At 30.5% G+C, this 17,171-nt stretch overlaps 2 protein-coding genes across 2 annotated transcripts in view; one reads left to right on the plus strand and one right to left on the minus strand.

The window, feature by feature from the left end:
* LOC125877105 (glucan endo-1,3-beta-glucosidase 12) overlaps nucleotides 1-17,171 on the minus strand; it is a 343,740-nt gene that overhangs the window by 72,456 nt on the left and 254,113 nt on the right. The gene's annotated exons all lie outside the window — the stretch shown is intronic.
* LOC125877119 (putative expansin-B14) lies at nucleotides 14,495-15,558 on the plus strand. The gene is made up of 4 exons (XM_049558442.1): nucleotides 14,495-14,621; nucleotides 14,725-14,837; nucleotides 14,947-15,143; nucleotides 15,225-15,558. Exons 1-4 carry the CDS (start codon nucleotides 14,495-14,497, stop codon nucleotides 15,556-15,558), a joined length of 771 nt encoding a protein of 256 aa, XP_049414399.1.

Raw genomic sequence — 17,171 nt, forward strand, 5'->3', positions numbered from 1 at the left:
TTCAAAACACTACAGCTGAACATGCAGGATTTCAATTTCCGAAATCTGGGCAGAACTTGCCCTGTGTTGCGTCCCATATTTCGTATCCATAACAGTTAAATTAGCATTTTACATAAACATAAGAGTTGTAGGTATACGAGTTAGCTTTCCAAATCATATTTGTTCATTGCAAACTAAGTTCTCGATCGCGAGATATGCATAAAATACCAAACACTACCCAGCTCGAAAACAGATTTTGTCATTTACCAAAAAGAAGTGTGTGTCTCGAATTCCAGCCAAAAGAACCAAGTTTTCTCTTGTGATTTTGAAGAACAATCTATTTAGATAAGTTTCTAAGGTTCTAAGGCTTAAGGAAAACGAAATTACTAAAGGAGGGGTGAAAATATATAGTCAAACAAGTGATGTTTATCCCTTGGGCAGCTGTCCTTCAAAGGTGCTGCCCAAAAATTTGTGTGCTGCCCAAAATGCATACATATACACCTATATATATATCCCTCATCTCATTTTAAAGTTATACGTAATTCCAATTAGAATATTACCTAAACACCTCATCACAATGCTTTGCATCACATTCACATATATGATATCATGTCAACACTTCAATTCCTCATATAATGCCTTCAAGGCCATAATCATAATACACTCCATAAGTAGACACCTCCACCATAAGTGGATCACACATCAATCTATCAAAATTCTATATCAATTCTACATTAACAATGAAGTTAGACCAACTTACCCTTTTCCAAAGCCACAATCATCATTCCTCAACTCCCCAATAATTTACAATAGATAAGGATAGATAATAATAGAAATCAACTATTCAACTCAATTTAAGCATAATTCTATCATCATTCAATCATAAACAATAACCCACTTCATAAGCCAACTTTAGGAAATTTGCAAAGACATGGGTTCATGAAATTTCCTTTCTTAAAACCATCAATAATAACATAAATCATCATTAAAAAAACATTTAATGCAAGAACCCATGCTAGAATCGAAATTAGGATTTTGAGTTTTTGAACAACTTTTGAAATCTTTTGGATTGACTCTTTGATTGAAGAAGGAATCAAAGATGAAGAGTCCCCATACCTTAATCTTCAAGGACCAAACGAAATTGGAGAAGAAATTAGTAGCCACCATCCACCCTAGCTCCATCTTTCACCTTGAGCTTCCATGGGCTTCTAGAGAGAACCTTTTTTAAAGAGGGAGGGTTTCTTTTTTTCTTCCTAATTGGAGGGATTTAAATGGAAGAATTTTGGTCAAAAAGGGTTTTATAATTGCTAGGAAAGGCAAAGAATAATAGGGACTAAAATTAGGAAAAGAATTAAGGACCCACAAAATTAAACTTAAAAGTTTTCACTAAACCCGTCTAAACTCGTCCTTTTGGACAGTGCTTCACTATTTCGGCCATAACTTTTTACTCCAAAGTCGGAATTGGGCAAACTCGGTGGCGTTGGAAAGAGGACTCGGAGACCTTTAATTGGATAGGTAATGGTTCACCTAATTCGTTTTGAGCTAAAAGATATGACTATTTAAAGTTGACCCTTACAACTCACTAGCTCAAATGAATAGTTTCCGAACGTCACGGTCATTCCTTGACGTTTGACCTCAAATCTCTTTAAACTAAACTTCAAAAGCCATTTCTCATCATTTCATCAAGTTCTCAACTCCAAACTCACATGTGAGGCTCTAGTTTCACTAGTTCGTTTTTAGGGTCGTTACATGTAAAGCATGTGTTCATATGGTACTTGTCTGTCTCACCAAGGGTTGGGGTGTCACACTACCAAACCCATCGCATCCAGGTGGATTTCAGCGTCTAGTATCCATGACGAGTATCCTTTGCCCGGTATATCCAAGGCAACAAATTCAAGTTTAGAAATATTAGTCATTTTTAGATAAATAAAATCCTTACCTTTTTTATCTAATTAAAGTAGTTTGAGGTGGCGAAGTCTATAACGTATTATAAAGAACTAAAGGTAACAAAACTTAAAGGAAGATAATATTGAGAGAATGTATTGTATTTTTATTCCTTCATTCATATCTTTTCAAATAAGTAGCAAGCCCTTTTATAGGCAATGCAAATTGGGCAGTTAATGGCTAACACAAGTCATCCACTGCTTTGCACAAGATGTGCACAATTTCAACACTTCAATATTCATACTATCCACATATCATATTGTGACATCCACACGTTCACAACATTTTTTTCTTTTTATGTTTCTTTGCTCATTTTAAAATTTTAAAATTTTAAAATTATTGTATTCTTTATTTCTTTTAACATCATATGATTTATACCAATATTTAATTTATATACTTCATTTCTTCTCCTTTTTTTCTTTTTTCTCATTTATTTCTTTAGTCGTTTATTTTTTCTCTTTTTTTATGAATTTTTGTTCTTTTATTTTTTTCTAATTTATTTTATTCTTGATTTTCTTTTTACACCGTAATCTAATTCATACTCATTTTTATTTTATATTCTCCTTTTCTTCTTTTTATTTTATCTTTTTCCGTATATTTCTTTATCTGATTATTTTCTCTAAAAAAATCTGCTTTTATTTTTCTCCTTTTTTCCGTTTTTCGCTCTTTTATTGGTTCCTTTTATTTTATTTTTTAATTTCTTTATTTTATGCTTCTTTTATTTCCTTTTTTCCTTTCTTTCTGATTATTTCTTTATTCTTTATTAATTTTCTTCCTTTTTCATTCATTTTTTCTTATTAAATCATAATATTTTTTTTATTTTTTTACCACAATTAAATTTCATATTTTTGGTTATTCTATATTTATTTTTTCTTTCAGTTGATTTTCTTTTTATTTTTTATTTCTAATTTTTTTTCATTTGCTTTAGTTTGTAATGATACTATCATAGTATATCTATACACGTGTATGGTATCATTAATGTATATTTTAATAATTTAGTGAGACCTCCACGATATCATCGTAGTATATCTTTATACTAACATGGTATTATTAAGATTTGCTTTAGTTTGTAAAGATACCATCACATTGTATCTATAGAATGTCATGATATCATTAATGTGTACTTCAATCATCCAGCGACACCTTCATGATACCATCATATATTGACATGGTTTCATTAAAGTTTGTTTCCATATAATCAGTAACACTCCCCAGATCATGTATGATACCATCACAGTAAGCGAATATACTATTATGGTAATAGTAATGTTTCCTTCTTTCATTCATTCATTCACAATACTACTCATCCATTAATGATACCATATCAATATATACATATATTGCTATGATATCATTAAGATTTCCTACATTTCATTTATGTACAACCAACTCATTCCTTAATGATTCCAACACATTATATATATAATAGTATGACATTATTGACTAATGAGCAGTCCTTCAAGGGAGGAACTCATATTTTCTCAATGATGCCTTCACAACATATTATATATTGACATGATATCATTAAGGACTATTTTATGTATTGGTAACACTCGTCATATCATTTATGATACCATCACAATATATGAATATACTATTGCGGTAGCACTAATGTTTCATTCATTCGTTTATTTACAAAATCACTCATTTCTTAATAATACCATAATAGTGTATCATTAAGGTTTCCTATAATCATTCATGTACAACCGACTCATTTCTCAATGATACCATCTCAACATATCATATATTGATATGGTATCATTAAGGATTGTTTTCATATATTCATATATTGTTATGGTATCATTAAGATTTTCTAAACTGTTCATGTACAACTAACTCATTTCTCAATGATACCATCATAACGTAACATATACTGACATGGTATCATTGAGGACTGTTTTCATAGATTCATATATTGTTATGGTATCAGTTTTCATTGGTATCATTAAGGTTTTCTACAACCATTCATGTACAACCAACTCATTTTTCAATGATACCATCACAACATATCAATATACTGATATATAAAATCATTAAGAATTGTTTTATATATTCATATACTGCGATAGTATCATTGAAGTTTCCTATAACCTTTCATCTACAACCAACTCATTTCTCAGTGATATCATCGTAACAAATTATATACTGACATTTTATCATTAATGAGTGTTTCATATATTCATATAGCAAAAATATAGAAAGAGGAAAAATTTAAAAAGAAGAAGAATATAAACTAACAAAAAAAGCAAAAAAGGAATTAAGAGAAAACGAAAAAAGAAGAAAACAAATAATAAAATATATCAAAAGAGACACATGAATAAAATGATAAATGAAAAAAAGACAAAAACAATACATAAAAATAAAAAAATAAGGTGTTTTTCTTGATTACTCCTAGATGTAGTTTAATTGTTGTTTTTTTAAAAAAAAAAAAATTGTTAGTTACTTCTTCATGTAGTTTAATCTATTTTTTAAAATTTATTTATTAGTCTAAAAATAATTAGCTTATTTTTTCTATATTTTATTTTTATGTTTGAAAAAATAAAATAAAACTTAAAAATGATTATAAAAAAGAAAGCTAAAGAATAAAATAATTAAATTAGTTTGGCAAAATAGAATACACATATCGAATCTTGGGTGAAAGAAAGTGAGAGAGAAAAACAACAAAATAAAGAAATAAGAAAAATAAAATAAAAGCTAACTGATAGAGTAATAGTCAATCAGGGTATGCGCGTAATTAATTCTTGCCGAATGAATATTTAGTGTAATTAGTTTAAGCAGGGGCAAATATGGGTAATTAGTTTGATATTACGGGTATTTGGGGTAGTTTTTTCTAATTTTTAGAAAAGCTTACTACTCGAAAAAAATAAAATGAGAATCACATTTTTTTCAACATAGAAATATTAACAATTTAACTTATATATGACCTATTTCAAAGATTTCAAATTCTACTTTATGAAGAATATTGATACTAAACTCAATTAAGATAATTCATAGCTTTTCCTTTCACTTTTGGTTGGAAAATATGTTATCAATGCTGCTATGATCTTTTAATTTGTATAAATCTCTTATTCACTTGCATTATTTAAAATAACAACCAAATTAAGTATTTCAAAATCATATATGAGAATTAAGAGAATATGATGTCATGATTAGTTAATTATCTCCCAAACAAGCTAAGATAAATATTTAAACAAATATGAATTGAAATTGATATTTTTATTCCATAATCGATAGAAGTTGATCAAAATGCTAAATTTAACGTGTAAACATAGTGAAAGAGAATAAACATACTTGTTTTTTTTAAAGAAAAACTTTTACAACAGAAAAATAAGACAATAAAAGTTCTAAAATAAATGTTACTCCCTCTGTTACTTTTACTTATCCAATATTTTAAAAATTAATTTTCATTTTTACTTGTCCTTTTTAACGTATCAAGTAGAGTAGTCAAAAGGGACCGGTGTCCTTTTTAACGTATCAAGTAGAGTTGTCAAAAGGGACCGGCCCAGCCCCACCCAACCCAAGCCTCGCGGGTCAAGAAATTTGAAAGGCTAGGGCGGGCCGGTCCTTCATTTGGAAGTGCCTGAAAATGCTCAACCCAACCCAACCCTAGAAGGGCCAAGGGCTGGGGTGGGCTAACCCTTCTTTTTTCATTTTTTTCTTTTCAAACGTATAATTCTATAACATCAAGAAAATGAGAAGATTTTCAAACCAAATATGGCAAACAATGGTATTGTTTCAATATCACTAGCAAAAAAATCTAGTGTAATTACTAATTAGCATGTATCTCGCATACTAGATACTCGAGGGAGATAAGAGAGTGAAAAGCAAGATGGAAGGGAAGCGAGGGGGAAGATTTGTCTATGTATCCTAGATACATGTGAATCTACTTGGATAGAGTGTATCTAGAACAAATTAAATTAACCTAATTTTGAGTCCATATATTCCGAGATATATGTATCTGGACGTACCAAAATCTGGTAAAATTCATAATATCACAACATAGTGTATATTTAAGTAATTAAATTATATACTAGTGAGATTATTGTAAATTACTCTTAAATAAAAACTTTTGGCCCATGGCCAACCCAGGCCCGACCCCGATCAAGCCTCAAGGGCCAAGGGCTTATATGGGCCTGGCTTATAAACCCTAGTTTTAAATGGGCTTGAAAAAATCTATCACAACCCTACTTCAATAACGGATTGGGTCGGATCAGCCCCATGGGCTAAGCCCATTTTGACGGCTCTAGTATCAAGAAAAGACAATATATGTTATTATTTTACTCTTAGAATTTATTACCTATTCCTCAAATTATTTTTCAAAAACTAATACTAATCATTAATTAATAAGGATAGTGTGCAAAAATAATTTTGTAAATCATTATTTTGACAAAAACAAATGTGATGAGTGACATTGTATTTTCTTACTTTCAGTGTGAAGTTATTAATTGAATTCAAAATATTGTCTACAAATATCTTCTCTTAACTTATTATTATTTCACTATTAAAACATAAAAATTAGCGACAAATAGATTTTATAGCTAAACAAACAAAACTCATAGCTAATCACGTTTAGTTATCAACACCAAAAGAAATTATTAGCTATGAGAAGTTTAGTACGTGCCTGCTCGCACAAATAGACTAACGAATATTAATAAGTTTATATTCAAAGTAATAATTATATAACTTACAAAAAAAAATTCAAAACTCATAAGAAGTGTGAAGTAATTATATGTATTAATTTTTTCAATAGTGTAGGTGTTATTGTAAAACTAAAGCAAAATAAGACAAGAAATATATAAGATAACAACAATAGAAATAGGGAGACAATAGAGATGAGAGTTTTTCTTATTCTTTCAAGTATTCAAGTGTTCACGAATCTTCAAGTGTGTACATTATGAACCCTTATGCCTCTATGTATAGTGTAACATAGAGGCATACAAAAGGTTAGTCATAAACATGACATTAAATATGAATATAATGGAGGAGGTTATGAAGGTGAAATGTTACAAGAATAATGATCATAAAGGTGGAGGTTATCTTCATAATGAAGGGAAATCATGTAGACAATTGATGAGTGTAACTTATTGGTGTCCTGGACATCCACACTATATTATTTTATAACGGGTGTTTCATTTTAAACATTTGGTTACAAGTAGAATTTATGGGACATATTCGTTGGAAAACGGAAAGAACACGTGGAGAATTATCTTACGTTGAATTGTTAAGATAAAAAATATTAATTTATTTTTATTCTTTAAAAATATATATTAAAGAGAAAAAAATTATAATTTAATTATTTATTTCTATTTAAGACTTTAAATAATTAAAGTTAAATCATTAAATATTTTTTTATTTAAATTATATAAAAGTCCTAATATTTTGAAATTGAATTCTAGTTGGAGTCCCCCGGGCCCCTAGTATGGATCACCTTTGTGAGAGAGTGTTTTACTTACTAATGTAGGATTTCTTTACATGAATTTGAATTTAATCGAATTTTAATACGAATATCGAACACTGCTTATTCGAATTACAACACCAATTAACGGCTTTTTTTTTAAAATCCTACCGTATGAATTACCTTTGTGAGTGAGTGTTTTATTTACTAATATAGGATTTCTTCATATTAATTTGAATTTTATCAAATTCTAATACAATTACCAAACATCACTTATTCGAATTACAACACCGACCCACAGTTTTTTTAAAATTAAAAGAAGATGAAGAAGATTCATGTCTTGGTATATATAGAAACATAATGGGATCAAGTCAATTGACATCCATATGGAACTCAAATAAAAATGAGATTGTACACATAAAACACCTAATTTCTTTAAAATGTAACTCAATATGAAAGACCAATATAGGTTGTGATACAGTAATGGAACTATTTCATCTTTAATTAGATGTCTCGAGTTTAAGCCTTGGGTATGAAGAAAATCATGTGGGGAGCATCACCCCCGAATGGGCCCTGCAGTGCACGATCTAAGTTGGGAAAATTTCATATATGACAAACAAATTTAAGGAAATAATGTTTCATAACTATAGTTTATCTAATTACGCTTCATGAGTATAATTTAGTTTGCTATGGGGACTTAAAATTGTATATCTCATTTTTTTATGATTTTAATTTATACAAATATTTTTTTAATAAATAGATACATGGGAGCTAAATACAGTAACAAAAAATTGATAGAATCCCATGATTCAAGCTAATCCTTTTTAATAGAATATTTTGTCAAAAATGTGTTCTAGTAAGATACAAACACCATAACAAATTGGATTCCTCATACCATTGAAGATTCAAACAAACGAAGAAAATTGGTTAATCAATATTCTTGATTATTCAATCAATAACAAATATTACTCAAATGTATTTTTACATCCTTAAAATTNATATATATATATATATATATATATATATATATATTACGCTTCATGGGTATAATTTAGTTTGCTTTGGGGACTTAAAATTGTATATCTCGTTTTTTATGATTTTAATTTATAGAAATATTTTTTTTAATAAATAAATACATGGCGCTAAATACAGTAACAAAAAATTGATATAATCCCATAATTCAAGCTAATCCTTTTTTAATAGAATATTTTGCCAAAAATGAGTTCTAGTAAGATACAAATACCATAAGAAATTGGATTCCTCATACCATTGAAGATTCAAACAAACGTAGAAAATTGGTTAATCAATATTCTTGATTATTCAATCAACCACAAATATTACTCAAATGTATTTTTACATCCTTAGAATTAAAAATAAATAAATAAATAAATAAAAATAAAAAAAATAAAAAAAAAATATATATATATACACACTGCCAGAGTTATGCATATTCAATACTTTCAAAATCATTCTAAATTAAAAAATATACAAATTTACACATTTATATACAACAGTTCATAAATTAATTACTTTATCAAATAAAAGCACACACGTTTAATTGATACATATACAATTCATTTATACATATGCAACATATAAATCAATAATAAATCCATTGACAGCCGAAGTAATATACAAATTTAATGGTGACATGTAAATTTTTGAACTAGCACACACTTTTAACTGATACATATACAATTATATACATATTACAACATATACAATCGATAATAAATTCATTGACAGCCGAAGTAATATACAAACGGTGTCATGTGAATTTTCGAACTAATGATTCAAATAGAATTCTTATTATACAAATCTAAATCCAAAGCAACTTTGACATGCAAAGCATATCTCTCGTAATCCTCTCGGATGGAGTTCCATCAGCCTTTTTTTTTTTTTTGAAAAACTTGAAATTTGAAGATCAAAGTGAGATTTTTGAGACAAAATTACCCAAAAAAACAAGCATAAGCCGGTCATATACAAACGGAAAAAAAATAGATACGATTTAGGCGGTTACCTGCAAAAGTGAAAACACAATTAGGAGGGAAAGAGTAAAATTTGAAATTTAAATTGGATATATGTAAGTGAATTAAGGAAAACATTAGTGAATGGAGAGAGAAGAAGAGATAAAATTGATTTTGTATAAAATTTTATACTAAAGCCAAGAATTGTGATTTTAATTAGGTATACAAATAATGGATGGGTCCCATATTTAATGGCAGTATTTATCAAACTATAGTCACAGAGAGTAATTAAAAGTAACTATACCCCCGTTGAATAATAACATAGTAATGTTTGTCAACTCATATTGCTCAATCCCCACATGCCAACAGACTTATTTGAAGCGGGCTAAAAAGACGTTGGGAGCGCCACCCTCGAATGGATCCTGCAGTGCGCGATCTGAATTTAGTTGGGCTCCAATGTGGACTCCAAACACCAGATGGGAAAAAAAATTCAATATCAAAGACAAGATACCAACAAAATATGATAAGCTTTTGCATAAATTCTTGAGAGATTATTTTTTTTTATTTTAAACTCTTATACCAATTTAATCCAAACTACAAATAAATAGAAAAGGTTGGTCCAAGATCTTAAAGGAAACAAACTGAACATATTATTCTATTTTAAAGTCCTTTATTTTTCAGACTTTCCACATAGTTCAAAATAAGGAAATAATTAATAAATAAAACTTTCATTGATTTCAAAGTCTTAGATATTATAAAGATAATTAAATAATAATTTGATAAAAATAGTAAATGTGTCATCATTTTGTGTATTATAAAATCTCTTAATGAAGAACAAAAAGTTCAATCAACATGTTTAAGGACCTTCATCTTTTTAATATAACATAGGTAATGGTCATGTGTGTATCTCTCTATACATATAGATAATACTTGTTAATGCAGTATAATCTTGACCTTTAAAAAATAAATAGGACATATGTCTCTCATCTAAACGTGTACTTAATGAAATAGAGGGAAATAGTAAGGAAGGGGAGCCAAATTCGTTCAGATACGTCCAAATACATATATACGGGTTCAAAATTATGTGTAATTTGTTCTAGATACACTATACCTAAGTGAATTCACATGTATTTGACTCCCTCGCTCACCTTTCTCATTGCATATATGGTATCCCTGATACATGTATCTAGTGCGATTCACATATTGTCACTCCCCGAGCCTACACCTTGGCGGGACTGGCACTCGAAAATCATTGATGGCCCCAAGCGAACCCTTGGTCTGGCTTACTTAACTCAGTGGAAAACAATATTCATATCTATAATGATCAATGAACTTAACTGAATTGCATAATGAAATAACTGAGAATGTTTAAAGGTTAAACATTTAACTTAGCCAAAAATGGCAACCCAAGTCTTGACAATAAGAAATGATAATGAAAAGATTCAAATGACTAACATTTGACTGTCTATGAAGCCTCTAATACCAACTGAGATGGATGTTGGGACAGACCCCACAACATCCTAATAAACTAAACTAGATAGCAATGAAATGGATCCTTCGGAAAACAAGGAGGTTCACCTATGGATTCTGAACTGTTCACTGGATCAACGATGCGTCGAAATGCCGATCCTAGTTACCTGTGTCTATATCATAAGACGATGCAGTCCAACTGGCATAAGTACATTGAAAGTACGAGTATGCGAGTTGGAATGCTAAAACAACATAGGCTTGAAAGGGAATCTGAAAGAAACATTTACCTTGGCTCTTCTCAATTCATGAATATTTAACTAAACTCATTTCATTATAAAGTAGTTTAAAACTAGTGCAATATAAAGAAAAACTATTGAAAACATGCTGTCAATTCATAATCATAATATAATAAAAAGACAAACCATGCTCCCTCTCAAAGTCTACTTGTGCAATGCATAAATGAAGTCTCATACCCCCATTCACACTAAGCAGAACCCCTTGAGGAACTATGCAACTACTGTTGTGGGAGTTTCTCTAACCGATAACCATCACTTAAGAACTATAGTGATGATCCAGCGTTTTACCTCACGCTATCGAGGCCCATCTTATACCTTGCCGTGATATAGAAAGCTAACTCACTAAGTGGATCCACTAGTCTATGCAAAAAGGATTCATCTAAAAAGTATGACCCTTTTTTACCCATGATGGCTATATGGTTTATGGAGAGTTGAGTTAATGTGAACTCGCATCCCCATATCGATGCTCAATACTACTCCTAAAAATATAATATGCTCTTATGTTTAAAAACATACTTCTTTTGTGATTTGAGATTACTGCTCAAAAACTTAGCTCAAAGGCTATCTTGGAAATCAAAGTTTCCCCTCTTGCTTAATTATGAAAGCATTTACTCTTTTCTGAAAACTAGCCCAAAGGCTCTTTAGAAATCTCAGTTTCCGCTCTTATTTAAATGTGTAAAACATTTTAAATCTTTTTGGGAAATACTTAGTCCCCATATGTTTCTTTAAAGAAAATAACTTCAACTTTACTCTTTACTGAACTCAAAACTTAAGTCTTAAAACAAAAGTTAAAACGTTTGTAAAAAACTTATGAAAACTTGAAATAAACTTCTCTTACTTGACTCTTGACTTCTCTTGACTTTGATCTTAACTGTTCTTCACTTGATTCTTAACTGATCTTTGAATTGAATTATGGATTCAAGGCTTAAGATTTGTGATTGGAAAGATCTCATGTTGTTTAGGAATGATTCTAGATAGCTAAACATGAGAAAAGACTGAAAAATCAATATTTGAAGGTGGGTCCGCGACGCGGAGGCATAATTAAATTTTGGTTCCGAAAACATCTTTCAAGGCAGAACACCTCGTGTCAGCTCCGCGACGTGAAGCTGAAATGTTCAAATCTGGGCACTAGGCGCGTGACGCGCGGCCACTCTCTGATTTCGTCCGACGAAATTTCTTCTTCATTTTCCAGCCCCAATTCAGCCAAAACTCAGTTCTTTTTCTCAAATTACTTTTAGATACAAATACCCAGCAAAAGTACTTAAGAACCTAACTTGAAACGACTCTATAATGCGACGTAACGAACTCAGAAACTTTTCAATTCATCCCAATTCAAGAACAACATTCAAATTCAAGAATTCATGTCAAGAACATCAACTTTCAAACTCTTTTAGGATGAATTTCAGTGAACTAAACATGTTTGGCGAATGGGTGAATGAACCCAACGCTATGAGAGACTCACATACCTCCAACGCTATGAGAGACTCACATACCTTGTAGGGATCATCCCCCCCCCCTTCCACAAGTTAAACTTTGACGATCTTGGCGATTCTTCTTCTTTTCTCTTCTCTCAAAACCCTAACCCTTTTTCCAAAAGCGTAAACTGATCTAATTCAGCTTAGGCCCCTAATTAATTGTAAAAAAATGAATTAAAATAAAAGGGTAAGGAAAAGACCAAACTACCCTTTAAAAATCTGGATTGGACTTTCCTTATTTCAACAGCCCAACTTCCAAAGGGGATAACTCACTCATACGAACTAGGATTTAAACAAACTCGGCGGCGTTAGAAAGATCATTCCAAGATCTTTCCAACCATAACTGGAATTATACCTAACTCATCCCGATCTAGAAGGTATAGCCGTCTGAAATTAACCAAAAACTCAACTTTTCTTACCTTAACCAAATTTCCAGATTTTAATTCTTTCCGAAAATGACTATTTCCAATTATAAGCTTCTTCCTAGTTATTTCAAATTGTGAGATGTTACACATATATTTAGGAATCTCGCTCACCTCCCTCCAATCTTGCATCACTCCCTATTTTAGTATATCTGGTAACAAGAATATATGTATCTAGGTGTATCTGACTTAAAATATAGTATGAAATTATTAATGAGTAGACGCTTTGCAATTATTTCAAATTATAGGGAGAATTAGTAAATATGTTAGGAGTGTTTGTCTAATTAAGTAGTTTTTCCTTTATAATTAATTTCCTTATTTATATACACTAAAAAATAGAGCTATAGAATGGACCCGCCCAATCCATCCGGGCTAGCCCACACAGGCTTTAATTTGCGAGTTAGGCCAAGTTGACCAGTTATTTTGGCAGGCCAGCAAAAATCAAGCCCAACCCATCACAAGGTGCGTGGATTGCGGGTCATGCTGGGCCAACTCATTTTCTTTTAAAAGAAGTGTTAATTTTTTATAATCATTTAATTTAAATTTAAGTTTTAAATATTAATATAAATATCTATAAGATAATACTATATTGTGTTGTTATGTAAATATCTTGGGTACAATCATATAAGGAAATGATCTTATTGGACATAAAATCTATGTGAACTAAATAACTTTTGACATGATACCATTCAAATCAAGAGATATTAGTAAGCAAACTAAACAATTGACGAATAACAATATAACTAACTAAATAGAAATATTAACTTGTTATATTTATATATGATGGTTTAAGTAGACTTTGTGTTTGAATTCCTCTTGTTTACTTACTTTAATATTTTTATTTGATCTACAGATAGGTTGGACTCACATTGCTCAAGTCCCACATGCCAACAGACTTATTCGAAGCGGGCTAAAAAGATATGTTTTTAAATGGGCTTTAAAACTTTTACCCCAATCTTATAAAATCATGAGTTGGATTAGGCCTAGCCCATATTGACAGCTTTACTAAAAAAAATTATTTTTTTTAATGGTCAGTAGTTATGCATTCTTAATTACTTTCTTAGGAGAAAATATTCATAAATCAAATGTAGAAAATTTTCAATCACCTTATTTTTAAATGCTACTCCCTCCATTTATTTTTATTTGTCATGTTGTACTTTTTGAAAGTCAATTTGACTAATTTTCAAAGTTAAATTAGATTACATTAATTTGATATTCTTAACAAAAAAAATTAATATTCAAAAACTATATGGAAAGTACTATAAATTGCAATTTTTGCATATCAATATGCTGAAAAAAATACATCATTAATGTTAGTCAAAGTTTTTATAGTTTAACTCTAAAAAGGAAAATTATGACAATTAAAAGTGAACGGAGGTAGTACGTACCAAACTTTCAATCTAGATACCAAGACAATAAATTTCTTTTAAAGTAATCATTGACTCTAATTAATCTCCTAGATTCCATTTTTGCTATAAATATGTCCCAACAATTCTGAAATTTCATAAGCAATTAGCAAAAAGTATTAGAGTATAATTATTAAGTCATGGCTGCAAATCTTTCCCTTTGGATTATCACTATAGTTTTTTGCTCACATTTGGTTACATTTTCTTCTTGTCAACCAAGTGGTTTTTCACTAGCTGTTGCAACTTTTTATACAGATTCTGGAAGTGGTAATATATATATATCTTTGTTTTTCCATAAAATACAATCTTATAAGGTCGTTTGCCTTATTGGTGAAGGCTTGATTCCCCATATATATTTGATTTGTTGTAGGTGGAGCGTGTGGGCTAGAAGATGACGTGGCAAGATCTCCTTACAATTCTATGATCACGGCAGGGAATCAAGCTCTTTTTAAGCAAGGTGTTGGATGTGGTGCATGCTATCAGGTATATATAACGAATCCCCTTTTTTTCAATTAACATATATATAGATATATATATATATATATAACTCGGTGATTTTATCATTTGTCTGACGAACATGACATCAATGTAGGTGTTTTGCAACCAAACCCAGAATTCACATTGTTCAGGAAATCCGATAACAGTAACGCTTACTGATGAGTGTCCTGGAACATGCAATGATGATCCAGTTCACTTTGATTTAAGTGGAATAGCATTCGCAAAATTGGCAAAATCTGGTGAAGAAGGAGAACTACATAAAGCAGGAAGAATTCCCATTTTTTTTAAAAGGTATATAGTCAGTCAGTTGACAACAACTAAATTACTTATTAGTCGTTCTCTAATTTGGAATTCACATTAATATTATTACAGGGTACCATGCAATTACAACAGAAATATATTGTTCAAGGTAGATAAAGGATCGAACCCTAATTTTTTCGCGGTTGTATCTGAAGCAGTAGACGGCGATGGTGATCTATCTTTAGTTGAAATACAAACAGGAGGGACGAATACATGGAAATCTATGAATAGAATGATTGGATCAACTTGGAGTGTTGGCATAGAACCAAATACACAAAAACCTCCATTTTCTCTAAAACTTACTTCTGGAACAAAGCAAACTGTCACTGCCCTAAATGTCATTCCAGATGGTTGGCAACCAACTAAAGTTTACGATTCAAATGTTAATTTTCCCACTAAATTATAGTGTGAAACTACAAAGCAAAAAAAAAAATTGGATATTACTCTAGCTATTTGTTTACCCTATCAAGTATGCATGATTATGAAAAGACATAATTAATTTCTTTAATTATTTTTCGTATGGTTTACTTTACTTTATTTTGTTTGTAATGTGGTGGTCAAATAAAAAGTAAAAGAAGGGGACAACTAGGAAGACTCAACTCTCAAACCAAGGGTTTACTCTCATAAAAAAGTCTAAGATCATTTTTCCAACTTCACAATTGCGGTGACAAATCAACGTGGCAAGGTCTAAACGATACAAGCATGCACAAGAGAGTAATCTAATTTTCACCGCGCACATAACACATGAACTACTTAACATCTACATTTTTATATCTCAATTGAGTACAAGGCAATCATCTTAAAAAGAAATAATGGTTAGAACTCTCAACTCATAATTGATGAATTTGTAGGTTCAATTCTCATTGGATTTATGCAAATAGGGCAACCATAAAGTCATCAGATAAATAATCAAATAAATAAATCAAATTTAAATGCAACTGTTGCTCCGCAACGATATGAACTCAATCTTCTCCTACCTACATATATATAATGGTTGTAGATCTTAAAAAAAGATGTGTATAAAACTGAATACCAAAGAAATCTCAAGAGAAATAAAAGATACACTAATAGTCATAAAGTAAAAACAAATGCGGTGTGCTTTCACGACAATGTTCATTTATATACACATACACTCGCCGTAATACCTCAAAATTTTGAAGTAAAGGTATGAACATTATCCATATGTGGTATCGATTCAAACCCGACAAATTTAAGTTGGAACTTGATGTAAAGGTCTAATAATAAGTGTGTAAAGGATATTGGATGTGAACAAGGGTCATAAGGGACTCCTAGTGTATGAAGAGTTTTTGTGGCCTAATACCAAGAAAATGAAAGGTCGGGAAGTCTTCTATCCAACGCATTCAACTGTTCATAAATCCAAGCTTTATGCTAAAAGTTATGTCCATTTTACTATGTACTACATATTCTGCGTGATCCGCCGCATGAAGTAGATGTCTGCTGCATGAAGTAGTTTTAAGTTGCGTGACCGCTCACGTTTCTTCAAAATTCTTCTAGTTTTCTCTTCTTTTCACATTCTAGGAGGGGTATTTTTGTCTTTTCCTCATCCCATAACCCCAACCCCATGAATATATTAACTTCTCCAAAAGCCTAAGTCAATCAAATTTCATAAGATACGACAATTTCATCAAGAACTTCATAGAAGGGTTTCTCAAGTTCAAGCTATAAAAGATCCAAGTCCAAAGATTTTCTCTAAGAATTTTTAAAATTTAGCAAGGTTTCTCATTCCAGGTATGTGAAATTTCATTGATGGATATCTTTTCATCCATCAATCCCAAAGAAAACATTATTCTTCGATTAATCTTAAGTTTGAAAAAGGTAGAATTTCTTGAAAATCTTAAGTTTTTAATTCATCCACTTCATAATTAATAGGGGTAAAATGGTAAACTCACTATGTCAATAATTATTTCTTAATTGGTGTGTCAATTCAAAAGTGGACAAGTAATTAGGGACAGAGGAAATATATAAATGTATTCGGAGCAATTTACCACATTTCCGCTC

This window comes from Solanum stenotomum, chromosome 9 (assembly GCF_019186545.1).
Source record: "Solanum stenotomum isolate F172 chromosome 9, ASM1918654v1, whole genome shotgun sequence".
Classification (NCBI taxonomy): domain Eukaryota; kingdom Viridiplantae; phylum Streptophyta; class Magnoliopsida; order Solanales; family Solanaceae; genus Solanum; species Solanum stenotomum.